General features: G+C 43.0%; 1 protein-coding gene and 2 non-coding genes across 3 annotated transcripts in view; 2 read left to right on the top strand and 1 right to left on the bottom strand.

The window, feature by feature from the left end:
- LOC112085393 overlaps positions 1–26,363 on the top strand; it is a gene marked incomplete at its 5' end in the record, with an annotated part of 45,386 nt that extends 19,023 nt beyond the window's left edge. Inside the window, 2 exons of the mRNA XM_024154605.1 lie at positions 13,937–14,859; positions 26,067–26,363. Coding sequence (XP_024010373.1) covers positions 13,937–14,859; positions 26,067–26,363 — 1,220 coding nt within the window. The remainder of the gene's footprint in view (positions 1–13,936; positions 14,860–26,066) is intronic.
- On the top strand, positions 6,025–6,131 carry LOC112085527. Its single transcript, XR_002898831.1, has one exon. It is a non-coding gene; the product is annotated as a small nucleolar RNA R71 (small nucleolar RNA).
- LOC112085588 lies at positions 11,242–11,348 on the bottom strand. The gene has a single exon (XR_002898890.1). It is a non-coding gene; the product is annotated as a small nucleolar RNA R71 (small nucleolar RNA).
- Positions 26,364–27,485: the final 1,122 nt, after the last annotated feature.

Below are 27,485 nucleotides of genomic sequence, written 5' to 3' on the forward strand. Positions count from 1 at the left end.
AAGAAATTTCCCAAAAATTCCAAGAACAGGTCATTCTCAAGCAAGATCCATGCATTTCCTATCCATTCTACTTGCACAACATTCACAAAATGATTCCAAGGTATCAAGAGGCCTATTAAAATCGATTCCATGTGTTTCTTGCTCATGAACAGTACATTAAGACATGGAAAAGGTGAGTTTTAACAGACTAAAATACCTTCGAATCTTCAAGTTTCGAGCAAAAAACGAATGTGCAGCAAGAAACTAGACAGGATTACGAGTTCGATGCAGTTGGAATTCCTCAATTTGGTTCAAGAACGAGAGAGATATGAGTGTTTAAAGTTCAAGAAATGGAGAGAATGAGGCAAACTCGTGTGAGGAAGAAGACCAGGTGGGGAACAGCTTTAAAGGGCGCGTCTTTGACCGGTCAACGTCCGTATGGTCAAGATTTTTCAAAATTTTTGCCGCGCCTTCGTTGACCGTGGCACGTGACCGTGTCAAACGCCGAGGGTTTGTGCTTTCTCTGTCGCGGCCTGGAGCGTTCCATGTCATCTGACCGTGGCAAACCCAGAATGATCGATTCTTTTCCAACATGTGCCACGGTCAAGTCTTCTCCCTGTGGCAAGCACCGAACCTTGGTCCATTCCTCTTTTTCCTTGCCACGGCCATGTCTTCTCTTCGTGTCTCTTGATCGTGTCACATGCCGAGCCTTTGTTCATTCCTCTTTGCTTTGCCACGGCCATCTTCTTCCCGTGTCTCTTAACCGTGGCAAACCCCGAATGGTTGCTTCTTTTGCCATGGCCACGCCTAAGACCGTGATTCCTCTCTCGTGGCTTAGCTAAAAAGCTTGCCACGCCTTGTTATCTGACCGTGGCCGGTGACCATGCTCAAAACCGAGCATAAGCTTTTGCCCACTCCCTCATTCCTTTTCATCTTGCATTCACTTTCCAAGGGTTCAAACTCAAACCTGTAACCTGTAGACACTAAACAAACCCATCAAGACATCCTAAAACATAAAAAAAAAAAGAAATCAAAAGATTAAAAGCATATTTACAAAAGATAAGCTTGGGGTGTCTCCCAAGAGCACTTTGTTTAAAGTCTCTAAGTTTGACTTTGGAAACCTGTTTAACAGGCTGGTGGTGGATCAAGAAGGGGAACTGATATGGCTTCCTCCTTCCTTTGTGAGACCAGGTAGTGCTTGATTCTTTGGCCATTTACCACAAACTCTTGGTCATTCTTGCCTTCTAACACAACAGCTCCATATGGCCTGACGTCAAGAACCTTAAAGGGACCAGACCATCTAGACTTAAGTTTTCCAGGAAACAACTTAAGCCTAGAGGTAAACAGCAACACCAGATCACCATCCTTGAACTCCCTTTTCAGAATCTTTTGGTCATGCAGAGCCTTGGTCTTCTCTTTATAAATCTTGGAGCTCTCAAAAGCCCCAAGCCTGATCTCTTCAAGTTCATGGAGTTGCATGACCCTTTTCTCTTGAGCTGTCTTGATATCAAAGTTCAGCAACTTTACAGCCCACAAAGCCTTGTACTCCAGCTCAACAGGAAGGTGGCAGCTCTTCCCATATAGCAGATTGAAAGGTGATGTTCCAATTGGAGTTTTAAAGGCAGTTCTATAAGCCCACAATGCATCATCTAGCCTTTTGCTCCAATCTTTTCTGCTTGAGCTAACAGTCCTCTCAAGAATGGCCTTAATCTGTCTATTAGACACTTCAACCTGGCCACTAGTTTGGGGATGATAAGGACTTGCTACCTTGTGTTTCACTCCATGCTTTCTCAGCAATCCCTCCAAAGTCTTGTTCACAAAATGAGATCCTCCATCAGAAATGACAACCCTTGGTACTCCAAATCTTGGGAAGATAATGTTCTTGAACAACTTCACCACTACTTTGGAATCATTGGTAGGGGAAGCAATGGCCTCAACCCATTTGGACACATAGTCCACAGCAACTAGTATATACTGATTCCCATAAGATGAAATGAAAGGCCCCATGAAGTCAACTCCCCAGCAATCAAAGATTTCAACTTCTAGAATTGGATTTTGAGGCATCTCACTCCTCTTTGATATGTTCCCATGCCTCTGACAGGCATCACAAGATGAAACAACTAGCTGAGCATCTTTAAACAATGTGGGCCACCAAAACCCACTCTGAAGAACCTTTGCCACAGTCTTGAATGCTCCCATGTGACCTCCAAAGGCTGAACCATGACACTCTTGCAACACAGGTTGCATCTCCTCCTCAGCAAGACACCTTCTATACAGCTGATCTTTGTTCAGGACATACAGGTAAGGCTCATCCCAATGGTATCTTTGGACATCTCTGAAGAACTTCTTCCTGTGGTAAGCATCAAGTTTAGGTGGTTCCACTCCACAAGCAAGAAAGTTCACAATATCAGCAAACCATGGCATTCTCTTCTCTTGGATGCTATCCACTTCTTCAAACTCCAAATAAGAATGGAGCACCATCAGGGATTCCTCAGGAAGACTGTCATTAAGAGGGACTTCAGAGTCTATTCTCAACCTAGAGAGATGGTCTGCAGCTCCATTCTCTATACCCTTTTTGTCCTGTACTTCCGTATCAAACTCCTGAAGTAGAAGAACCCATCTCAATAGTCTTGGCTTAGCATCTTTCTTGGTCATCAGATACCTGAGGGCTGCATGATCAGTATATACAATGACTTTTGATCCCACCAGGTAGCTTCTGAATTTATCAAAGGCAAAGACTATTGCCAACATTTCCTTCTCAGTGGTAACTTCTCTTGGGCAGAGTCAAGTGTTCTACTAGCATAGTAGATGACATGAAGCTTCTTATCCTTCCTTTGGCCAAGTACTGCTCCAACTGCAAAGTCAGATGCATCTGTCATAACCTCAAAAAGAAGGGACTAGTCTGGGGCTTGGACAATTGGTGCACTGACTAATGCATCCTTGATCATCTTGAAGGCCTCTTCACACTCAGCATCAAAGATGAAATCAACTTCTTTACACAACAGGCTTGTCAAGGGTCTGGCTATTCTTGAGAAATCTTTGATGAGTCTTCTGTAAAACCCTGCATGCCCAAGGAAACTCCTTATCCCTTTGACTGAAGTGGGAGTTTGCAGATTCACCATCATTTCCACCTTTGCTCTGTCAACCTCTATGCCCTTCTCAGATATCTTATGCCCAAGTACAATTCCTTCCTGCACCATGAAGTGGCATTTCTCCCAGTTCAACACCAAGTTATGCTGCTCACATCTCTCCAAGACCTGTGACAAATTAGAGAGACAATCCGAGAAGGAGGAGCCATAGACACTGAAATCATCCATGAACACCTCCACCTTCTCTTCAATTATGTCAGAGAATATATGCATCATGCAACGTTGAAATGTGGCTGGGGCATTACAGAGACCAAAAGGCATGCGCCTGTATGTAAATGTGCCATAAGGGCAAGTGAATGTTGTTTTCTATTGATCTCTTGGATCTATTAGGATTTGAAAGAATCCAGAGTACCCATCGAGAAAAAAAAAGAAGGGGTGGTTTGCAAGCCTCTCTAACATCTGATCAATGAAAGGCAAAGGAAAATGATCCTTCCTCGAGGCTGCATTGAGCTTTCTATAGTCTATACACATTTTGTGTCCTGTTACAGTCCTAGTAGCTATCAGCTCATCCTTCTCGTTTTTAACCACTGTGATCCCACCCTTCTTGGCACAACATGAACAGGAGATACCCATCTTGAGTAAGAGATTGGGTATATTATCCCTGCCTCAAGAAGCTTGAGTATCTCCTTCTTAACCACCTCCTTAAGGTTGGGGTTAAGACGTCGTTGATGCTCAATAGAGGACATAGATTGGTCCTCTAGGTGTATCCTGTGGGTGCAAATGTCAGGAGAGATCCCTCTAATATCAGCCAAAGAGTATCCTATGGCTCTCCTGAACTTTCTGATCTCACTAAGCAATGCACTCTCTTGATGCTCTAATAAGCTATCATTGATGATTACTGGATATGTGGAGTTTAAGCCCAAGAATGCATACCTGAGCCCTGTTGGTAGAGGCTTGAGCTCAACAGGGGGTGCATCAGCCTCATTCCAATCCTTGTCCAAGCTGCATTGGCTCATTTCTGCTCCTTTGATAGCCAAGACCTCAGAGCCACTTTGTTCCAGTTCCAAAAACCTTGCCTCAGGACCAAGCTCTCTAGCATTGTCCAAATACAACTTGTACCCTTCACTTGCTTCTGCTAAGAGCCCATTGTCTCCTTGTTCTTTAGTTAGAGCAGCTTGAAGAGGATCCTCAGTGTTCAGTTCCTCAAGCAACTCATTAGCCAACTGATCCATTGTCTCCACATAGAAACATTGACCTTCAATGGTGGGTTTCTTCATCATCTCGTTCACATCAAACTTGAGCTTCTCAGACCCAAGTTGAAGCTCTATTATCCCACCTCTCACGTCAATAATAGCTCCTGCAGTAGCCAGAAATGCCCTGCCCAAGATAAGAGAATCAACAGGTTCCTCATCCATTTCCAGCACAACAAAATCAGTTGGAACCTCAAAACCACCAATTTTGACAGGCAGATCTTCCAACATCCCAACAGGTAATCTAACTGATCTGTCTGCAAGGATAAGAGAGATCCTTGCAGGTTTGAACACTCTAAAGCCAAGCTTCTTTGCTATGGAGAATGGCATCAAACTTGCAGATGCTCCCAGATCACAAAGGCATCCAGAAAATAGTAGAGGTCCAATGGCACAAGGGAGTGTGAAACTCCCTAGATCAGTCAACTTTCTTGGAATGGACTTTTTCTAAATGATGGCACTGCATTCATGACTTAGTACAACCATGCCTTGAAGCTCTTTAGTCTTGTTCAGAATGGCATCTTTCAAAAACTTACGCATCTTTGGCATCATTAGAAATGCATCAATGAGAGGCATTGTGAGTGGTGTCTCATTGGTTGCCTTCTCAAATACAGCTCTTGCCTTGTCTACAAGTTGCTTCTTAAACCTCCCTGGGAATGGGAGCTTGGGTTGGTATGGAGGTGGTGGCACATATACATTTTCTGGTCAGGTTCCTTTGCTACCTCTTTACCCTTTTCTTTCCTTGGTCTCTCAGCAACTTGATCATCTTTTAAGGCTGCCTCCCCCTCAGTTTGATCATTGTCCTCAATGATCACATTGTTGTTCTCAATACCAGGTAACTCCTTTCCACTCCTCAGTGTAATGGCCTTAGCATATTCCTTGGGATTGGGTTCAGGCTTTCCAGGTAGATGGCCTTGGTTCCTTGAGCCAGAGGCCTGGTTTTGCTTCAATTCCTTGATTTCCTGCTGCATGGCTGCATTCTGGCTTGCAAATATCTGTTGACCCTGAAGCAGTTGTTGCAGAATATCAACCATATCTGACCCCATCTGTGGCTGCTGCTGAACCGGTGGTGGCTGAAACTGGTGTCGAACCGGCGCTTGTTGCTTGAACTGTGGTGGACCAAACCCTGGTGGTGCCTTTTGCTGTTGTGAACTGAAACTAGTACCCTGAAATGGTTGCTGTTGCTGACCAAAACCCTGATTCTGAGTAAACAGATTCTTGGGTTGGAATGACCCTTGAAAGTTGTTCTTGGGAACAAAGTTCTTTGGAGCTTGAGAATTGGGATAGACCTGGTCTTGTGGGTTTGCAACATTGGGGTTCCTGTAAGAGAGGTTCTGACTCTGGAACCTCTGATTCCCAATGTAGTTAAGCTCCTCCTGGGTTAGACCTTCTTCACTTATGTTCTCAAATATCTGAGAAGGTTCCTCATACTCTCCTACAAAGTGCATTGGTTTTTGAGTGGTGATATTTAACTTGTCCAATTCACTCCTCAACTCCTTAACTTCTCTTCTGAGCTTGAACTTTCAGATCTATTTGATCTGTCATAGTCTTCTCCATAAGTGTCATTGCTCATTGCTAAGTTCTCCACTAGCTCTAAAGCAGCATGAATCACCTTACCCAGAAAGTTCCCATTGGAAGCAGTATCCAGCTGGTTTCTACTCTTGGGAAGAGCTCCTCTATAAAGTGTGCTGAGAAGAGAAGCCTCACTAAACCCATGGTGTGGGCATTGGTTTGTGTAGCTCTTGAATCTCTCATATGCTTCACCAAAACTCTCATTGCTGTGCTGAGTAAAGCAAGAGATTTATTTTCTCAGTTTTGCAGTTCTGGAGGTGGAGAAGAACTTAGATAAAAAGGCTTGCTTGCATTGCTCCCAGGTTTGAATGGAGCCTCTTGGAAGATTCTTCTCCCATTGGTGAGCTTTGTCACCAAGACTGAATGGGAATAATCTTAGCTTGAAACTGTCCTCAGAAACTCCATTAATCTTTGTCAGGTCACACACTTTATCAAATTGATCCAAGTGTTCCAAGGGATCTTCAATTGCTAATCCATTGAACTTTCAGTTCTGGACCATATTCAAGGATGCCTTCACTTCAAAGTTGTTGTTTTGCACAGGTGGTGCCTGAATCCCAGCTCCATACTGATGAGCATTTGCCCTGTCATTCTCTCCAACATAGACCTGTGGTTGGTCATATCTCCTTTGGTGGTGTTGGAAGGGCTGATGTTGGTGGTGCACCTGTTGTCTTTGTTGTACATTGGCCTGATGCCTCTGCTGATGAGCTGTAGCTTGTCCCAGGTGGACATAAGCTTGCTGTTGATGCACCTGTTCCTGATGAATATTACCCTGATGAAACCCTTGACCAACTCCATTACCAGCTCCATTACCCTGAGCCTGTTGCTCTTGAACCGGTTGTTCTATATCCACCACATGCTCTCTTTGGGCTTCCATATCAGCCTGATCAATCTGTCTTCCACGTCTGTCCCTTCTCCTCCTTGGTACCAAAAGATTAATGTTGTCGTTTAAGGGGAAAGGTGGACCACAGCTTCTTGATCTGGACCTGGTGTTCATGCATCTGAAATCACAACCAGAACTTGAAAGTAATCAGTAAAAACAAAAAAGAAAGCACTTGATCTCAAGAACAGATCAAAGCTTAATTCTAAACAATCCACAATTTGGCAACGGCGCCAATCGATAGCTAAGACTTTTGAGGGTCTCAGGGCTATCAATCCCCTTGTCAATGTAGCACAAAGAGGTTATCAATCCAAGAATATGGTGATAGACACTAAGCTATGTGATCAGTTTCTCAATTCAAGTGAACAAGTGAGGTTTTGATTGACTAATGACAACTACAAACTTAAAACAAGATTAATGACTAAGAAGTGATCAAACAAAGAACTAAGCAAATGACAAGTGATGAGAATGTATGTATGATGATGAGAAAGGTCTTAGACATGATAGTGGATTAGGGTGCCTTCAGTGATAGACTAATGAGCTAATGAACCATATGATCAAGCAAACCATTCAACTTAAACATCATTAGTTAAGTTAATCCTCTCATGAAGGTATCAACTTCTTGGCCAAAACAGTTTCTAACCTAATCATCATTAGTGAAACATGAATTAACAAGCATTAAGAATCAGTTTAATCTGTCATTGAAGCATATAAACAATCATTCCCATGATGAATAACACTTAAACCTCTACCAACCTTGGTTCAGACATTTCATCAAACACTTTTGGTGCATTAAACGCCCAGAATCTAGACCACATATGATTTGTATGGATCTAGCATTGAGAACAGGTTGTAGAGAATGGAATATGCATGATCTAACCCCTAAGCTCACTAATCTACCACTTAAGCACCCTAATCTACATATCTAAGACCTTAATATGGGATTACTCACTAATCATGATCAACACACTAGATCCTTTGCAAGATGTGTTGTTAATCATGATTAGGAGTGTGATTTGATGATGAGAACTGATAAAACAAGATGGAAAACACTCTTCAAATCGATATTAAACTCAAAGACAAGGTATTATCAAGTGGTTCTTTCACCAAAAAGGAAAAGGAGACTAAAGATAAGATAAGGTTCTCTCCAAATTAGGTCTAAAAAATATTTATAGTAGCCTTGGACGAACCGGGTCAGCCCGGAACAAACTGGGTACTGACCCGGCTTTGGTGGGTAAAGAAGAAGTTGCCACGGTCTAGCAGGTTTTGGTCAAGCCGTGGCAAGTGACCGTGTCAAGTCTTGTGTCTCTTGTTCTTGGATGAATCATGGTGCCACGGGTTCCCTATGGCCGTGCTGTGTGGCCGTGTCAAACACCGAAGGATTACATAAAGTTGCCACGGCCAAGTATTAAGCCGTGGCGTGTGAGCGTGTCAAATTCCGAACGTCTGAAGGGTCACAAGTGTTGTCTTTCCACGGTCAAGTGTAGACCGTGGCATTACCTCGTGGCAATTCCCGAATGCAAGTAAGATCATGCCGCGGCTAAGTCTATCTTGACACGGTCAAGTGTAGACTGTGATGTGGAGACCGTGTCAAACCCCGAAGAAATGCAATCAAATGCCACGTTCAGATGTGTACCGTGGCCTTCCACCATGCCATCTTTCCCTTAGCATAATTTCAAGGCCTTAATGAGGGTTATCAATCTCGCAACATTCAAGGCTCCTCGGACCACTTCACATTCATGAGAGGGTAGCTTTCAGGGTACTGGTCCGAATGGTGTCATTCCAGTTTCAGTGGATAGAAGACTCAGACATCGTCAACTTTGGTGAAGGAACCTTCGGTGCTTGGGAAGTGGAAGGTTTCCTGGAGGGCTCATCTTCACAGTGCATTGACACGATTAGAAAGACGCTTCTAGACATGTGTCCATTCCGGAAACGTTATCTTCTTGCTCATAGCTCCGAATTGAATGATCTCAGACGTTCTGGAAAGAGGACTCAAATATCTCGGATTCTGATGAAGGCCCTGTAAACTGAATCGGTCTGGAAGTGCACCGTCCTTCGCATTCTTCGGAGCTCATCGGATCAGTCCAAAACGGCAGCGAGACAGGAGTTTCTTCCGACGAACTTAACTCTCTGCTCACGACTCCAAATCCTATGATTCCACCTGCTCTGGAACCATGATCCAATCTTCTCCAACTTTTGTGAAGCACCCGACAGCTGAATCGGACCGGAAGTTTCCCCGGACAGGCGATTTCGGAAATGTGTCTGCACCCGGGAATTTTGGCCGAGAAACTTAACCAGCCGGTACGCGTTTTGGCCAAGGAATCCACCCGCGGTACATGCAAATTGCCGAGAAAAAACTTCCTGCGGTACGCGAGAATGGCCGAGAACCTCCAAAAACCCATTTTCACCATCTTTCAAGCCTTGATCACCATTTCTCTTCCTGGATTCACCTTTTCAACTCCAAATAGCTCCAAATGCACCTGATAAACACTCCAAACATGCAAAGACTCATTGGGACCTAATGCAACTCCTAAGTCCTAAAACAACCCCTAAAGACCTAAAATGCATGAAATAAGATATGATTTGGAATGAGATATACAACCTAAATGATGCAAATTATGAACATATCAGTTCCGGGCTGACCCGATTCGTCCAAGACCAATATAAATACATTTTAGACCTAATTTGTAGAGAACTTTTATCTTATCCTTAGTCTCCTTTCTTTTTTGGTGAAAAGAACCATTTTGTTAAGACCTTGTTCAGAGTTTAATATCGATCTAAGAGTGTTTCCCATCTTGTCTTATCATTTCTCATCATCAAATCACACTTCTAATCATGATTAACAACACATCTTGCAAAGGATCTAGTGTGTTGGTCATGATTAGTGAGTAATCCCCATATTAAGGTCTTAGATATGTAGATTAGGGTGCTTAAGTGGTAGATTAGTGAGCTTAGGGGTTAGATCATTCATATTCCATTCTCTACAACCTGTTCTTAATGCTAGATCCATACACATCATATGTGGTCTAGATTTTTGGCATTTCATGCACCAAAAGTGTTTGATGAAATGCCTGAACAAAGGTTGTTAGAGGTTTAAATGTTATTCATCATGGGAATGATTGTTTATATGCTTAAATGACAGATTAAACTGGTTCTTAATGCTTGTTAATTCATGATTCACTAATGATGATTAGGTTAGAAACTGTTTTGGCATAGAATTTGATACCTTCATGAGAGGATTAACTTGATTAAAGATGTTTATGTTGAATGGTTTGCTTGATCACATGATTCATTAGCTCACTAGTTTAACACTGAAGGCACCCTAATCCACTATTATGTCTAAGACCTTTCTCATCATCATACATACATTCTCATCATCATTTTGTTAATTGCTTGTCTTTGTTTGCTTTGCTTATCATTGTTAACTTCTCTTTATATTGTTTAGTTTCTTGTTTTAATCATCAGTTCAAACCAAACCTCGTTTGTTTGCTTGAATTAAGATCAGTTCATATAGTCTAGTGTCTAGCTTCCACATTCTTGGATTGACACCCCTTATACTACTTTGACAAAGGGGATTGATAGCCCTTAAGAGCCTAAAAACTCTTGTCTATCAATTGGCGCCGTTGCCAAATTGTGGATTGTTTAGCATTAGTCTTTGATCTGTTCTTGAGATCAGGCATTTTCTTTTGCGTTTTCTAATATCTTTCAAGTTCTGTTTGTGAGTTTCAAGTGCATGAACACCAGGTCCAGATCAAGAAGTTGTGGTCCACCTTTCCCCTTAAACGACAACATTAACCTTTTGGTACCAAAGAGGAGAAGGGACAGGCGTGTAAGACAGATTGATCAGGCTGATATGGAAGCCCAAAGAGAGCATGTGGTGGATATAGAACAACCGGTTCAAGAGCAACAGGCTCAGGGTAATGGAGCTGGTAATGGAGTTGGTCAAGGGTTTCATCAGGGTAATATTCATCAGGAACAGGTGCATCAACAGCAAGCTTATGTCCACCAGGGACATGCTCCAGCTCATCAGCAGAGGCATCAAGCCAATGTACAGCAAAGACAACAGGTGCACCACCAACATCAGCCCTTCCAACACCAGCAAAGGAGATATGAGCAGCCACAGGTCTATGTTGGAGAGAATGACAGGGCCAATGCTCATCAGTATGGAGCTGGAATTCAAGCACCACCTGTGCAAAAAAACAACTTTGAAGTGAAGGCATCCTTGTTGAATATGGTCCAGAACTCAAAGTTCCATGGATTAGCAATGGAAGATCCATTGGAACAATTTGATAAAGTGTGTGACCTGACAAAGATAAATGGAGTTTCTGAGGACAGTTTCAAGCTCAGATTATTCCCCTTCAGTCTTGGTGACAAAGCTCACCAATGGGAGAAGAATCTCTCAAGAGGCTCCATTCAAACCTGGGAGCAATGCAAGCAAGCCTTTCTATCTAAGTTCTTCTCCACCTCCAGAACTGCTAAACTGAGGAACCAAATCTCTAGCTTCACTCAGCACAGCAATGAGAGTTTTGGTGAAGCATTTGAGAGATTCAGGAGCTACACCAACCAATGCCCACACCATGGGTTTAGTGAGGCTTCACTTCTTAGCACACTTTATAGAGGAGCTCTTCCCAAGATTAGAAACCAGCTGGATACTGCTTCCAATAGAAACTTCCTGGGAAAGGAGATTCATGCTGTTTTAGAGCTAGTAGAGAACTTCGCAATGAGCAATGACACTTATGGTGAAGACTATGAAAGATCAAATAGATCAGAAGGTTCAAGCTCTGAACAGAGGCTCACTAGAGAAGTTAAGGAGTTGAGGAGTGAATTGGACAAGTTGAAATTGGTTTCTCAAAAGCCAATGCCCTTTGTTAGAGAGTATGAGGAACCTTCTCAAATCTTTGAGAACATCAGCTAAGAAGGTCTTACTCAGGAGTAGCTTAACTACATTGGGAATCAGAGGTTCTAAAGATATCAGTATGGCAATGCCAATCAGAACCTTTCTTACAGGAACCCCAATGTGGCAAACCTACAAGACCAGGTCTATCCCAATTCTCAAGCTCCACAGAACTTTGTTTCCAAGAACAACTTTCAAGGATCTTTTCAACCCAAGAATCAGTTTGCTCAGAATCAGGGTTATGGTCAGCAACAGCAACCATTTCAGGGTACTGGTTACAGTTGACAGCAACAGCAAAAGGCACCACCAGGGTTTGGTCCACCACAGTTCAAGCAGCAAGCGCTGGTTCAACACCAGTTTCAGCCACTACCGGTTCAGCAGCAGCCACAAATGGGGTCAGATATGGTTGATATTCTGCAACAACTGCTTCAGGGTCAACAGATATTTGCAAGCCAGAATGCAGCCATGCAGCAGGAAATCAAGGAATTGAAGCAAAACCAGGCCTCTAGCTCAAGGAACCAAGGCCATCTACCTGGAAAGCCTGAACCCAACCCCAAGGAATATGCTAAAGCCATTACACTGAGGAGTGGAAAGGAGCTACCTGGTATTGAGCACCACAATGTGTTCATTGAGGACAATGATCAAACTGAGGGGGAGGCAGCCTTAAAAGATGATCAAGTTGCTGAGAGATCAAGAAAAGAAAAGGGTAAAGAGGTGGAAAAGGTGGAAAAGGAACCTGAACCAGAAAAGATATATGTCCCACCACCTCCATACCAACCCAAGCTCCCATTCCCAGGGAGGTTTAAAAAGCAACTTGTAGACAAGGCAAGAGCTGTATTTGAGAAGGCAACCAATGAGACACCACTCACAATGCCTCTCATTGATGCATTTCTAATGATGCCAAAGATGCGTAAGTTTTTGAAAGATGCCATTCTGAACAAGACTAAAGAGCTTCAAGGCATGGTTGTACTAAGTCATGAATGCAGTGCCATCATTTAGAAAAAGTCCATTCCAAGAAAGTTGACTGATCTAGGGAGTTTCACACTCCCTTGTGCCATTGGACCTCTACTATTTTCTGGATGCCTTTGTGATCTGGGAGCATCTGCAAGTTTGATGCCATTCTCCATAGCAAAGAAGCTTGGCTTTAGAGTGTTCAAACCTGCAAGGATCTCTCTTATCCTTGCAGACAGATCAGTTAGATTACCTGTTGGAATGTTGGAAGATCTGCCTGTCAAGATAGGTGGTTTTGAGGTTCCAACTGATTTTGTTGTGCTGGAAATGGATGAGGAAACAGTTGATCCTCTTATCTTGGGCAGGCCATTCTTGGCCACAGCAGGAGTTATTATTGATGTGAGAGGTGGGATCATAGAGCTTTAACTTGGGTCTGAGAAGCTTAAGTTTGATGTGAATGAGATGATGAAGAAACCCACCATAGAAGGTCAATGCTTCTATGTGGAGACATTGGATCAGTTGGCTGATGAGTTGCTTGAGGAACTGAATACTGAGGACCCTCTTCAAGCTGCTTTAACTCAAGAACAAGGAGACAATGAGTTCTTAGCAGAAGAAAGTGAAGGGTACAAGCTGTATTTGGACAATGCTAGAGAACTTGGTCCTGAGACAAGGTTTTTGGAACTGGAACAAAGTGGCTCTGAGGTCTTGGCTATCAAAGGATCAGACACTAGCCAATGCAGCTTTGACAAGGATTGGAATGAGGCTGATGCACCCTCTGTCGAGCTAAAACCTCTACCAATAGGGCTCAGGTATGCCTTCTTGGGCTTAAACTCCACATATCCAGTGATCATCAATGATAGCTTATTAGAGCATGAAGAGAGTGCATTGCTTAGTGAAATAAGAAAGTTCAGGAGAGCCATAGGATATTATTTGTCTGATATTAGAGGGATCTCTCCTGACATATGCACCCACAGGATACACCTAGAGGACCAATCCATGTCCTCTATTGAGCATCAACGACGTCTTAACCCAAACCTCAAGGAGGTGGTTAAGAAAGAGATACTCAAGCTCCTTGAGGCAGGGATAATTTACCCAATCTCTGACTCAAGGTGGTTATCTCCTGTCCACGTTGTGCCCAAGAAAGGTGGGATCACGGTGGTTAAAATCTAGAAGGATGAGCTGATAGCTACTAGGACTATAACAGGACACAGAATGTGTATAGACTATAGAAAGGTCAATGCAGCCTCTAGGAAGGATCATTTTCCTTTGCCTTTCATTGATCAGATGTTAGAGAGGCTTGCAAACCATCCCTTCTTTTGTTTTCTCGATGGGTACTCTGGATTCTTTCAAATCCCCATAGATCCAAGAGACCAAGAGAAAACAACATTTACATGCCCTTATGGCACATTTGCATACAGGTGCATGCCTTTTGGTCTTTGTAACGCCCCTGCCACATTCCAGCGTTGCATGATGGATATATTCTCTGACATCATTGAAGAGAAGGTGGAGGTGTTCATGGATGATTTTCCTGTCTATGGCTCCTCCTTCTCGGATTGTCTCTCTAATTTGTCACAGGTCTTGGAGAGATGTGAGCAGCATAATCTGGTGTTGAATTGGGAGAAATGCCACTTCATGGTGCAGGAAGGAATTGTACTTGGGCATAAGATATCTGAGAAGGGCATAGAGGTTGACAGAGCAAAGGTGGAAGTGATGGTGAATCTGCAAACTCCCACTTCAGTCAAGGGGATAAGGTGTTTTCTTGGGCATGCAGGGTTTTACAGAAGATTCATCAAAGATTTCTCAAGAATAGCCAGACCCTTGACAAGGCTGTTGTGTAAAGAGGTTGACTTCATCTTTGATGCTGAATGTGAAGAAACCTTCAAGATGATCAAGGATGCATTAGTCAGTGCACCAATAGTCCACGCTCCATACTGGTCCCTTCCTTTTGAGGTTATGACTGATGCATCAGATTTTGCAGTTGGAGGTGTACTTGGCCAAAGGAAGGACAGGAAGCTTCATGTCATCTACTATGCTAGTAGAACCCTTGACTCTGCCCAAGAGAAGTATGCTACCACTGAGAAGGAAATGTTGGCAATAGTCTTTGCTTTTGATAAATTCAGAAGCTACCTGGTGGGATCAAAAGTCATTGTATATACTGATCATGCAGCCCTCAGGTATCTGATGACCAAGAAAGATGTCAAGCCTAGACTATTGAGATGGGTCCTTATACTTCCGGAGTTTGATATGGAAGTACAAGACAAGAAGGGTATAGAGAATGGAGCTGCAGACCATCTCTCTAGGTTAAGAGTAGACTCTGAAGTCCCTCTTAATGACAATCTTCCTGAGGAATCATTGATGGTGCTCAACTCTTATTTGTAGTTTGAAGAAGTGGATAGCATCCAAGAGAAGAGAATGCCCTGGTTTGCTGATATTGTGAACTTTCTTGCTTGTGGAGTGGAACCACCTGAACTTGATGCTTACCACATAAAGAAGTTCTTCAGAGATGTGCAAAGATACCATTGGGATGAACCCTACCTGTATGTCCTGAACAAAGATCAGCTGTATAGAAGGTGTCTTGCTGAGGAGGAGATGCAACCTGTGTTGCAAGAGTGTCATGGTTCAGCTTTTGGGGGTCACATGGGAGCATTCAAAACTGTAGCCAAGGTTCTTCAGAGTGGTTTTTGGTGGCCCACAATGTTCAAGGATGCTCAGATGGTTGTTTCAGCATGTGATGCCTGTCAGAGGCATGGGAACATTTCAAAGAGGAGTGAGATGCCTCAAAACCCAATACTAGAAGTTGAGATCTTTGATTTCTGGGGAGTTGACTTTATGGGGCATTTCATATCATCTTATGAGAATCAGTAAATACTAGTGGCTGTGGACTATGTGTCCAAGTGGGTTGAGGCCATTGCTTCCCCTACCAATGATTCCAAGGTAGTAGTGAGGCTGTTCAAGAACATAATCTTCCCAAGATTTGGAGTACCCAAGGTTGTTATTTATGATGGAGGATCTCATTTTGTGAACAAGACCTTGGAGGGATTTCTGAGAAAGCATGGAGTGAAACACAAGGTAGCTACTCCTTATCATCCTCAAACTAGTGGCCAGGTTGAAGTATCTAATAGAAAAATTAAGGCCATTCTTGAGAGGACTGTTAGCTCAAGCAGAAAAGATTGGAGCAAAAGGCTGGATGATGAGACTCCAATTGGGTAGCTACTTCCTTTGTCCTTCCTTTAAGACTCCAATTGGGACATCTCCTTTCAATCTGCTATATGAGAAGAGCTGCCACCTTCCTGTTGAGCTGGAGTACAAGGCTTTATGGGCTGTGAAGTTGCTGAACTTTGATATCAAGACAGCTCAAGAGAAAAGGATCATTCAACTCCATGAACTTTGATAGATAAGAGTTTTTAGGTCTCAGGGCTATCAATCCCCTTTGTCGAAGTAGCACAAAGAGGTATCAATCCAGACAAGTCAACGAGACACTAGACTATGATGTTTATTCATTTAAGTCAAGACAAAAGGTGAAGGTTTTGAACTAAGCTAAGTAAGAAACGACTAAGCATGAAAGGTAAAGCAAATGATTAGATCTAAACAGAGACAGGATGCAAATAATAACTAAACGATTCAGATGATGATAATATGTAATAAAGCAAGGGACTTTAGACGAGATACTTGACTCGGGTGCTTCCAAGTTCAACTAGTTGGTTAATGAATCAAAACATCAAGCGGTTTCATTTAACTTTGAACTCAAGGCATGTTAATCTTCTCATGAAAGTATTAAGCATCTAAACTGATTCTCCTTCATACCAAAAATGTCTTTTGAGAAGCATCGAATCAATCAGCAATAAGAATCAGTTCAAAAATGTCATTTAAGAGAACAAACTATCACTCTCGCGATGAAAGACTCTTAAACCCATAACCGAGTGGTTCAGACATTTCTACAAACACTTTTGATGCGAGATATGTCTCAGATCTGAAGCTCAAGTGATGTGCTTGGATCCAGCCTAGAGATCTCGTCAGTTAAGGAATGAAACATGCGAGACTAGACACCTAAACCCACTAATCTACCTTGAAAGCACCCTAATCTACTCATCTAAAGCCGCTTAAACGACTACTCACTAATCATAACGAGCTCATTAAGTCTTTTGCAAGACGTGTAGCTAGTCATGATGAGGAGTTTAATGATAGATGACAAAAGAAAATAAAGAAAGAACAAGATTTCTGATGCAAAAACGAGATATCAGATTAGAATGATCAAGTTTTACCAAAGAGGCAAGTTCTTAAAGCTAAAAACAGATAAGAGATAAGATGATTAGGTTTTTAGTCTCAAAATGTATATATAGCAAAGGTAAAGTGTCGCGGGTCAGCCCGGAACAAACCGGGTACTGAACCGCGTTCTTGGGCTGATGGGTGAGCGCCACGGTGTGTCGGAGAGTGAAGCCGAGGTCTTCATGTCGAGGAGCGCACGTGAGTCCAGATCCAAATGAAGATCTCGTGAAGAACACGTCAAGAACATGCATGAACCCTAGTCTTTGATCCATCTTCACGTGTGTGTTCTTGAGCAGCTTTGTTCTTGATTCTGGGCTTGTGACAATGGACCTCGGGATAAAATGCTGAGGCGCTTGGACGTCGAGGGGTTCGGGAGAACAGGGTCCGGCATGCACGCCGAGGTCGCTACACCGAGGTGCATGTTCAACACTTAGTCGTTTCCAGCTCCATACTTACGTGTGCATGCCTTGATCCCAACGTGCCGAGGTATCAGTACGAGGCCTAGCTCAGGATACTTCCAAAATATGAGCCTTGACTTGGCCGATGTCGAGGTAATGATGCCGAGCCCTGAAGAAACACTTAGCGCGTATCGCAACATATTTGGGCCCGTATCGACCATGTCGCCTTCCGGAGGCAGTAACTTTCGTCCCACGACTCCAAATGCTCTGAGACCAGTTCCATAGTCAAGGTGACTCAATAAACTCGAACTTTGGTGAAGAAACCGTCGGAGCTTGGGTAGTGGAAGTCTTCCTGGATTTCACATCTTTGAACCGCATCGAAATCACCGGAAAATAAGCTGTTTGGACCGATGTGAACTCCGGAGACTTTATCTTTCAAACCACTCGTCCGAATTGAGCGATCCCTACTGAAAAGGTCTTTCACAGATCTCAAACTTTGATGAAGACCGGGCAAGCTGATTTGGTCCGGAAAGGCTCCGTCCGCCGTGACCTTTGTACTTCGCCGTTCAGTTCTCGGATGCGCGTAATGTTGGTGCATCTTCCGGAAGCTGTATCTTTCTCCCTACTGGTCCGAATTGGATGATTCCAACTGTTCTGGGATCTTTGTTTGATTATCTCCAACTTTGCTGAAGACCCCGCCAACTGATTCGGACCGGAAGGTTCCCCGGATTTCATATCTTTGAATTGCGCAGACAAGAACAGATTTTGGTCGAGAAAACCTTCCCGCGGTAAGAAAAATGACCGAGGGCTGTGTACCGCGGTGAGCTTTTTGGTCGTAAAAATTCTTTCACCTCGGCCAAAACTCAACCCGCGGTATTAACGCCTGATCTTCGACCCAGGCTGACTTTGGTCGATCGGTACGGACTTTGGTCGGTGCTGAACGATCGGTAAGCTTTTTGGTCGAGGTTGGACGATCGGTAAGAATTTTGGCCGGTAATGAGCGATCGGTAAGGATTTTGACCGAGGTTTCTGTCCGTCCGGTACGCGATTTGGCCGAGAAATTCCTCCAAGCGGTTTTCACCATTTTTGACCGTTTTCTTCACCGTCTTCTTCTCTGCTCCTCTTCTTAAGCTCCAAATGACTCCCAAAGCACCTGATAAAGACCTCAAAACATGCAAAACTCTTTGGGACCTAATGCAAGCCCTAAATCCTATTTTCATGCCTAAAGACTCAATTTACATGGGAAAACACATGATGAGGACTCTAAAATGCACTCTAAATGATGTAAAATATAGACATATCAACTCCCCCACACTTGTCCTTTGCTTGTCCTCAAGCGAAGAGAACAAATGAGAGAAAGAGGTTGTAATGCAGATGGAGCTCATATTTCCTTTTTAGAAAGAAGTGATCACAAGGAGAACTCGGATTCATGCTCAAATATGCAATGCAAAGCCATACTCAGATATTTTACAATTAAAGCACAGAATCTCCACAAGTCATTATCACATTCAACTCTTTCACATTCATTAAGCTCGTAACCGGTGAATCAAATGATGCAATGTTCAAATAGGCTGGCTTGGCTAGGGTAAGGTCATGAGATAAAAATGATCTCATCAATATTCAAGCGGGTGTAATGCAACAACGGGATCACTCAATGAACGACCAAACTTTGGCAGAATGCTAAAGGTAAAAAGCAACCGATGCATACAAGGGCAAGACTCATCACACCCCACACTCCACTCAAAGATTTTCTCACTTGCTCACCCTCTCAAGATCCTCACTCTCTCAATCGCTTTCTTTTTCACTAGGGGACTCACTTTTGTTTTGATTTTCAAGCCTTTGGTGTTTACTTATTCAAACAGCTCTTTTCTTTTCTTTTTAGAACACTTGAGCCTTTTTGGCTTCTTTTCATTTCAAAGACTATACTTTTCTTTTTAGAACAACAGAGCTCTTCTTTTCAAATTCAAGACTCGATTCTTTTTCTTTCATTCCCCTAGCTATTTCCACTCTCTCTTTTTCTCTCAGCTCACCTTTTTCCACTCACCAATAGATCTTTTCCCCCACACTTATTTCTTGCCAATACTCTCGGTTCCTTGATGTTGGAACGTAGCACTCAATGAGACATGCCCTTGTCGCTCTAAACCTAACACTTTCTGCTAAGTTCAGTCCAAGGTGGCCTTACAATTCACACACAAACATTGGCTCGAAAAGAAAGTTGGGTTCAAGGTGAGGGAACTGATCCATGATGCGGATTCAGCTACTTGAGCAAAGGAAAAGAGGGTGGTAAAAACAATGATTCTAGCTCAAGTATGTATATCGGTATCCACAAGCCAATTCAAGCAATGCATCAAAAGATATTTACAATTCAAGTTCAGGGTTATCACTTAACTAGAGTTGAGTGTAATTTAGACTTGCTTCACAGATTCAAATCGTTTCAAGCTTTACAAGCACAGAATGAGTTTCACAAGCATATTTAGTTCAAGTTCTCAAGTGATTTACTCTCTAGGAAAAAATCTATCATTGCTCCTTGCACTGATGCAGTCCTAAATGATGCAACTAGACTCGATCTTAGAATGCGAGATGCAACTAGAATGTTAATGATGCGGTTTTACCATATGTACAAAGCTAAATGAGACTCAAGAATGCAAAAGTCAAATAAGAACAAAGAAAACAAGATCAGAAAACAGTCCCGTGTGTTATAGAAGCGTGTGAGAGAAGTAAAAAGACGAACTAAACGAATGCAGAATGATATACACAAGATGCATATGTACAGGGTTTGAAGTCGATACCTTAGTCGGAGAGGTCTGATCCCAAGTAGTACGAGGGATTTGATGTTGAGCAGGAAGGTGTGGACTGACGTGGTGGGCTGCTATCCGAGGGTTCAGGTAAGAATGCCAAGGCAGGGTCGATCCAATCCTCTTTGCCTGGTGGAAACTCCGGGTTCTTTGCGTTTGAGCTTTCCCCAACCTCCTCTTGTGTAACCGGTGCGGTTGAGGTCGCTGAGTTCTTGTCCGGAGAAGATGGCCGTGTGAGCTGCTTTACCTTCTTCTTCAGGTGCCTTACACAGTCCACCAAAGCATGAATGGTCTTGTCTTGCCACTTACACCACTTTTGGAGAGTGTTCACTCGCAAATACAGCTTCTTGATGTGGTATTCAGGCTCACCCCACACGTATGGATCAAAATGATATCGGCCTGCTCCCATCCTTCTCTCAGGGTGCCGTTCTTCTTCATTCTCACATCCGGCTGGGCCGTTCTCGTTCTGAGGCTTGTTAGGTATGGCTTTGGTGCACTTGCGCATTGGTGGGCCGAGAGATGGGTTGTACAACTGATCCTTGAGGACATAGAAGGAGACGTTAGACTGCTTATCAAGCATGGTGAGGCCTCGGTTAGGCAGTAGAACCTGTGTACCGTCCCTGTGCATCAGCGTGAAGTTGTAAACCCATCTATCCCCTGACTTGCCTCCAAAGAAACCACTTTTACTTAGGTATTGCTCATTAATGAGACTCGGCCTCGATGGTGAATCAGGGAAGATGAACCCTTGAGCTCTCAAGATTTTAGTGACAATCCAACCGTTCTGAAGCCTCCTTGCTCCCTTCTTCTTTCGGTCACACCACACATTGTGTCTATAGGTGAGCATTTGGATCGCAAAGAACGCTCCTAAAGACGGTACATGCATTGGCCCTTGGAACTCCTTTTTGTTCTTCATTTGAGTGATGAGCGGTTTAAGTCCAAGTCCCAACAGTTCAAGCTCTGCCATGTGAATCACACCAGGGTTGTATGTAGAGAAGAACGTAGAGGCCAGGACCCGGTTGGTGTATCTGATCGCAGGGTTCCTGATGCAGCTTGTCTTGCTCTTGCCTCCCAAGTAAGGCCCAAAAGATATCGTTTCCCACAACGCGGCCAACTCATCACGAGGGTACACAAACTTGTCAAGCGAGCTTCCATTCCTTTCAAATCCAAATATCTCATCAAGCTCCTTGAAACTGACCTTGTAGTGCACGCCTTCTATGTCAAACTCAATGTGTCCGAATCCTTTGCCATGTAGACGCTTGGGATCTCTCTTGGGGTAGATGACAACCTCCAAAGTGGCAAGAAACTGTTGTGTGATCCCCTCGTAAGCAACATCGCTCATCATGAAGAATTCGGCCAAGCCCATGTTTTGAAAGATGAGTGTAACATCATCGAGTATCTCAAGCTTCTTCAACAGCTCCATATCAGGGAACCGACCTTGAGCTACTCGTATAGAGTTAAAGTGGTCCAAGTACTCCTCAGTAGTCGGGAAATGTTCTTCCTCGGGCTCGGGCTTTGGTTCCTTCTTGGCTTTCTTGGCATAGTCGGGTACATGGGGAACTATGGCTCTCAGCTCATCTCCATCGTTCTCAGTGGCTGCCTGCTCCCCATTCCGTTTTGGTTCAAGGGTTGGAACCGGAGGGAGCTCGGCGTTCCTTGCTCGCTTGGCGGCTGGCTCACCATCGGATCTCGCGGAGGGTTTCTTGCTTGTTCCACCATTGCGTGCTACGGCCACGGCTTTCCCTTTCGTGCTCCTCCTCTGGACCTCATTTTTGTTCGTCTCATGAGTGGGAACAGCTCGGTCGCCGGTCATCTGCAAGACAGATCCTCAAAGAAACCGTTAGAATCAAGTACAACGACAAGCACAGGTTTCTGAAGATAGCAAAGACAGAGCTTTTTCTCTAACAAGATCATAGTTATAGCTTTGTCATACATCAAAGAGAGAAGTAAGAACAAGCCAGAACAACCGATTAGAGACAAGTTATCAAGACATTTCAGCTCAAGTACACAAATCATCATTAAGACTGATTCCAAGCGCATTTTCTCAAGAATTTTGAAAACTCAAGAACAAGTGATTTTCAGAACAAAAACCGGTTTTTCTTGTGTTGTCTATCCTGATGGAATTTTTAAAATTGTTCCCAGAGGTCGATATGTTCTAAAAGAATCGATTCCACATTTTACAAACTTAAAAGCTTGCAAAGAATGAAGGAAAAAAGATGAGTTCTTTAAGAAGCAAATACCTTTGGGAATCCAAGATTCAAGTTTAGTGGAATGCTTATGATGAATAGACAACACCCTAACGAGTCTAGAACGCTTGGAATCACAAGAAATGGATGAGAAATGAGAGAGATATGTTCGTGAAATGCAGAGAAAAGAGAGAAGAAGGCGAACTCTCGGTTTTGGCTCGGGATGGAGGCTGGTATGGGCGGTGTCGCGCTTTCCAGCTGGCGCTTGGACTGTAGTGGGACTGGTCCCCCCTTCTCCTCCAGCTGCAACCGTTGACCCGCGCCAAAACAGCTTTGACCGGGCGTTTAAATTCAAATTACCGCGCAAAGGCTTCCAAATGGCGCGACTTTGGAGTGACGTGAGCCGTACGGACTAGAGTGGTTTTTCTCGTGTTCTCTTGAGCGGCCTCGACTTGTTCTACATACCTTCTGGTGGTACATTCTTGGCACGTCATATGCTGATATACAAAGACATTGCTTGGGGTGAGGGTAAAAGGCAGAAGCCCACTAAGTTGCACAATGGATGGTTAGTGAAAAACATTTTGAAAGAGGTTTTGTCTTTGATGATGTTGAGGTCAAGTCTGAGTTGATTGATGAAGCCACCCTCACCAAGGTTGGGTTTTTAAAAGAAATCAATGGTGAAGACTTCTTGTACACCTTCAAGCTCTTACAAAATGAGAAGGTTCAAGTTCTGTTGCCACAATCAGCCATCACCACTCTCACAGAAAGGCACAATGTCTCCTTTATTGTTCTAAAATACGAGCTCTACAATCCAGCCATTGACCCTCCAATTCGCAAAGAAGACCGCAGAATCCAAGGGTAAAGAGCCGGTTGAAGAGCAGAGCACAGCTAGGGCTGCCGGTTGTGAGAATGAGGAGCCAAGAGTTCTTGAAAGAAGGATGGGAGCAGGCCGGTACCATTTTGATCCTTATGTTTGGGGTGAACCTGAGTATCACACAAAGAAGCTGTATTCAAGAGTTAACAGCCTTTAGAAATGGTGCAAATGGCAAGACAAAACGATCCACAAGCTAGTTGACTGTGTTAGGCAACTATAGAAGAAGGTGAAGAAACTCACAGCTCCAGCCACCTCACCCAAACAAGTTACAAGGGAAGGGGTGGGAGAAAGCTCAGAAGGTCAAGACCTTGCATTCCCACCAGGAAAAGAAGACTAGATCAACCCGGCCACAGCATTCCTACCAGATTCACCTGAGAGCAGCCCTCCTAGACAATCAAAATCCTGCTCCACCTCAAATCCATCCCACTACCTGGGATCCGACCTCAGTGATTGAGGTAAACACTCCAAACCTTGTACATATGCATGTAGATTTTCTTTTCTTCTTTGCATTTTACTTGTTTGTTTTGCTTTTACTCCTTTCTCATGCTTCTATAACACAAGGGACTGTGTTATTTAAGTGTGGGGGAGGAGTTTCATCTTTTACTAATCATGTTTTCTCTGTTCTTATTTAATACTTTGAGTCTTGAGTCACATTCTTGGATGCATTCATGTAGTTTCATATAAGTGCATATAAAAAACCAAAAAAAATTGAAAAATCAAAAGAAATTTCACAAAAAAAAAAACAATGTTCATGTAGTTGCATTCTCATTTTTAGGAATGAGTCTAGTTGCATATTCATGTAGGCTGCATCAATGCAAGGGAGTAATGATAGGTTTTTCCTTGAGAGAATATCACTTTAAGAATTCGGTTCACTGCCCTAGTTTCTAGTTCTTTGCTGCATGTGAACAAGAAAGAAATCAAGACTGATCCATGCTTTGAACTTGTTGAGTGAATCAAGCTTTGATTAGTCCAGCCTTATCTAAGTGAGAACCATAATTTGACAATCCAATTATCATCGCTTGTACATGTCATTGTGAACTCATGGGTACCCTTAAAATATTTGAGCTCTCTTATCCCTTTTACCACTCTTTGCTAGCTCAAATAGCTGTTCTCTCACCTTGAGACAGTTCCCTGCCTTTAACCAAACATTCCTTGAAGCCTGAAACACTATAGTGAGAGATGTGAGGCCTTTTTCTGAATAAACTTGACAGAAAGTGTTGGGTTTAGGGCGACAAGAGTAGGGTCTCATGTAGATCTAGCTCAGCATCATGAGTCTAGAGTAGGCTAGGAAGAGTTCTTGAGAAACACTGAGTGGAAAAGAGGAAGTTTGAGATGAGAACCAGGGGTTGGAAAAGAAAAGAAAGCGGTTTGGGGTCTGCTGTGTAAAGAAAGAAAAGCTCTTGTGTTTTGAAAAGAAAAGTCTAGCCTCTAAGTAAAAGAAAAGAAAAGAAGCCAAAAAGGCTCAAGTGTTTGAAGAGAAAAGAAAAGAGGCTAGAAAGTGTTATATGAGAAAGAGCTAAGTGGAATATTCAGACCCCAAAGCCTGAGTTTAAAGTTGAAAAGATGAACCCCCTGGTGAGAAAAAAAATGACAGTGAAGTGAGGAGAGAGTTTATAAGGCAATGAATGTCTCGAGAAAGGAGTAGCTAGGATGTAATCTTCATGAGAGTAGAGTTAAGGTGAAGGACCAATTTGGGACATTGGGTAGATGGGATTCTGCTCTTGTATGCACCAGTTGCCTTTTACCCTTAGCATTCTGTTAAAGTTTATTCCTTCCTGAGTGATCCCTTGAGCTGCTTGGAAACCATAATCATTAAATGAGATCATCTTTGTCTCATGACCCTGTCCCAAGACAAGTGAGTTCACATGATTTGCATAAGCATGATTCACATGAGCTTTAATGAATGTCAAAAGGCTGGAACTATGGCTGTTTGTGAAAACTTAAGCTTGAGCTTGATTCATTTATTGATAAGTATGGCTAAAGTTTTGTGAGTAATCTTGTTTGCAATGCATCTTAGATTAGCAACTAAGACAGTGAGCCTTGAATTCTTTTAGTGATACACTCTCTCATTAAGGAATATGAACTCCCAATGCATCCAACCTCTTTCTCTCATTTGCTCTTTTTGCTTGAGGACAAGCAAAGGACAAGTGTGGGGAGTTGATATATTCATCATTTGTCATGATTAGGACTGCATTTTTGTCCAAATATTGAGTCTCATGCCTACATTTAGCTAGTTTTGTTAGAGTTTGTCCTTGGTTCTAGCTTTGTCTAGGATTTGCATTAGTTCCTAGAGTGTCCTGCATTTTTGGAGTGTTCTCAGGTTATTTGGAGACTTTTGGGAGCAACTTGGAGCTGGGATCATGGAGCAACCCTCACCTGTGTACAGCAACTCGGACAGATGGTTTGGTGCAGACAAAACCCTCACTTTGATCACGTGGGACGAAGGACTTGCAATGCGATTCAACCTCCGGTGTCTTCATCAAGAATTAAGAAGAATACGTCTAGTTTCTGGAACACCTGAGATCGTCCTATTTGGAAATGTGAGCAGAGAGTTAAGCTTGTCGGAAGGCACGCCCGTCTCGCTGCCATTGTAGACCGACCCGGTGAGTTCCTTGCGAAGGACGATGCATTCCCAGACCGATTCAGTCTACAGGGCCTTCATCAAGATTTGAAATAATTGAGTCCTCTTTCCAGAACAGTTGAGATCGTTCCATTTGGAGTAGTGAGGCGTGAGTTGCGGAAGAATAGAGACACACATATCCTTCGAGCATCAAGAGCATGGAAATTATGCTAAGTGAAAGGTTGGCACGGTGGAATGCCACGGTCCACATCTGACCATGGCACTTTATGCAATCCTTCGGGATCTGACACGGTCTCGACATCACGGTATTGGACTTGGCCGTGGAAAACTCTGAAACGTTCTAAAAGCTGAATGGTCCAGGTCACAATGAACTATCACGGTCTACACTTGACCGTGGCAAGACACACTTGGCCGCGACAAGATCATGCAGACATTCGAGACTTGACATGCTCAGTAGACACGGCCTTTCATCTGGCCGAGACAATCACCAAATGTCCAACTCCTTCGCCATGCCCTGGAAACACGGTCCAAGCCAGACCATGCCATCTCCAACCAGTTCCTCATCCGAGCCCAGAAGACTTAGACGCGGCCATGCATCACGACCAGAGAGAACCCGTGGCACCAAGATTCATCGAAGAACAGAAGATTCAGCCTTGACACGGTCACATGCCACGGCTTGACCAGGACTTGCTTGACCGTGGCAAACCTCATCTTTACCCATCAAAACCGGGTCAGTACCCGGTTTGTTCCGGGCTGACCCGGTTCGTCCAAGACCAATATAAATACATTTTAGACCTAATTTGTAGAGAACTTTTATCTTATCCTTAGTCTCCTCTCTTTTTTGGTGAAAAGAACCATTTTGTTAAGACCTTGTTCTGAGTTTAATATCGATCTAAGAGTGTTTCCCATCTTTTCTTATCATTTCTCATCATCAAATCACACTTCTAATCATGATTAACAACACATCTTGCAAAGGATCTAGTGTGTTGGTCATGATTAGTGAGTAATCTCTATATTAAGGTCTTAGATATGTAGATTAGGGTGCTTAAGTGGTAGATTAGTGAGCTTAGGGGTTAGATCATTCATATTCCATTCGCTATAGCCTGTTCTTAATGCTAGATCCATACACATCATATGTGGTCTAGATTTTGGGCATTTTATGCACCAAAAGTGTTTGATGAAATGCCTGAACAAAGGTTGTTAGAGGTTTAAGTGTTATTCATCATGGGAGTGATTGTTTATATGCTTAAATGACATATTAAACTGGTTCTTAATGCTTGTTAATTCATGTTTCACTAATAATGATTAGGTTAGAAACTGTTTTGGCATAGAAGTTGATACCTTCATGAGAAGATTAACTTGGTTAAAGATGTTTAAGTTGAATGGTTTGCTTGATCACATGATTCATTAGCTCACTAGTTTAACACTGAAGCCACCCTAATCCACTATCATGTCTAAGACCATTCTCATCATCATACATACATTCTCATCATCATTTTGTTATTTGCTTGTCTTTGTTTGCTTTGCTTATCATTGTTAACTTCTCTTTATATTGTTTAGTTTCTTGTTTTAATCATCAGTTCAAACCAAACCTTGTTTGTTTGCTTGAATTAAGGTCAGTTCATATAGTCTAGTGTCTAGCTTCCACATTCTTGGATTGACACCCCTTATACTACTTTGACAAAGGGGATTGATAGCCCTTAAGAGCCTAAAAACTCTTGTCTATCACCCTGCTTGAATGCACATTTAGATCAAAAAATCACAAGTAAACCGAGAGCC

This window comes from Eutrema salsugineum, unplaced genomic scaffold, assembly GCF_000478725.1.
Source record: "Eutrema salsugineum unplaced genomic scaffold, Eutsalg1_0 scaffold_3, whole genome shotgun sequence".
In the NCBI taxonomy this organism is placed as follows: Eukaryota; Viridiplantae; Streptophyta; class Magnoliopsida; order Brassicales; family Brassicaceae; genus Eutrema; species Eutrema salsugineum.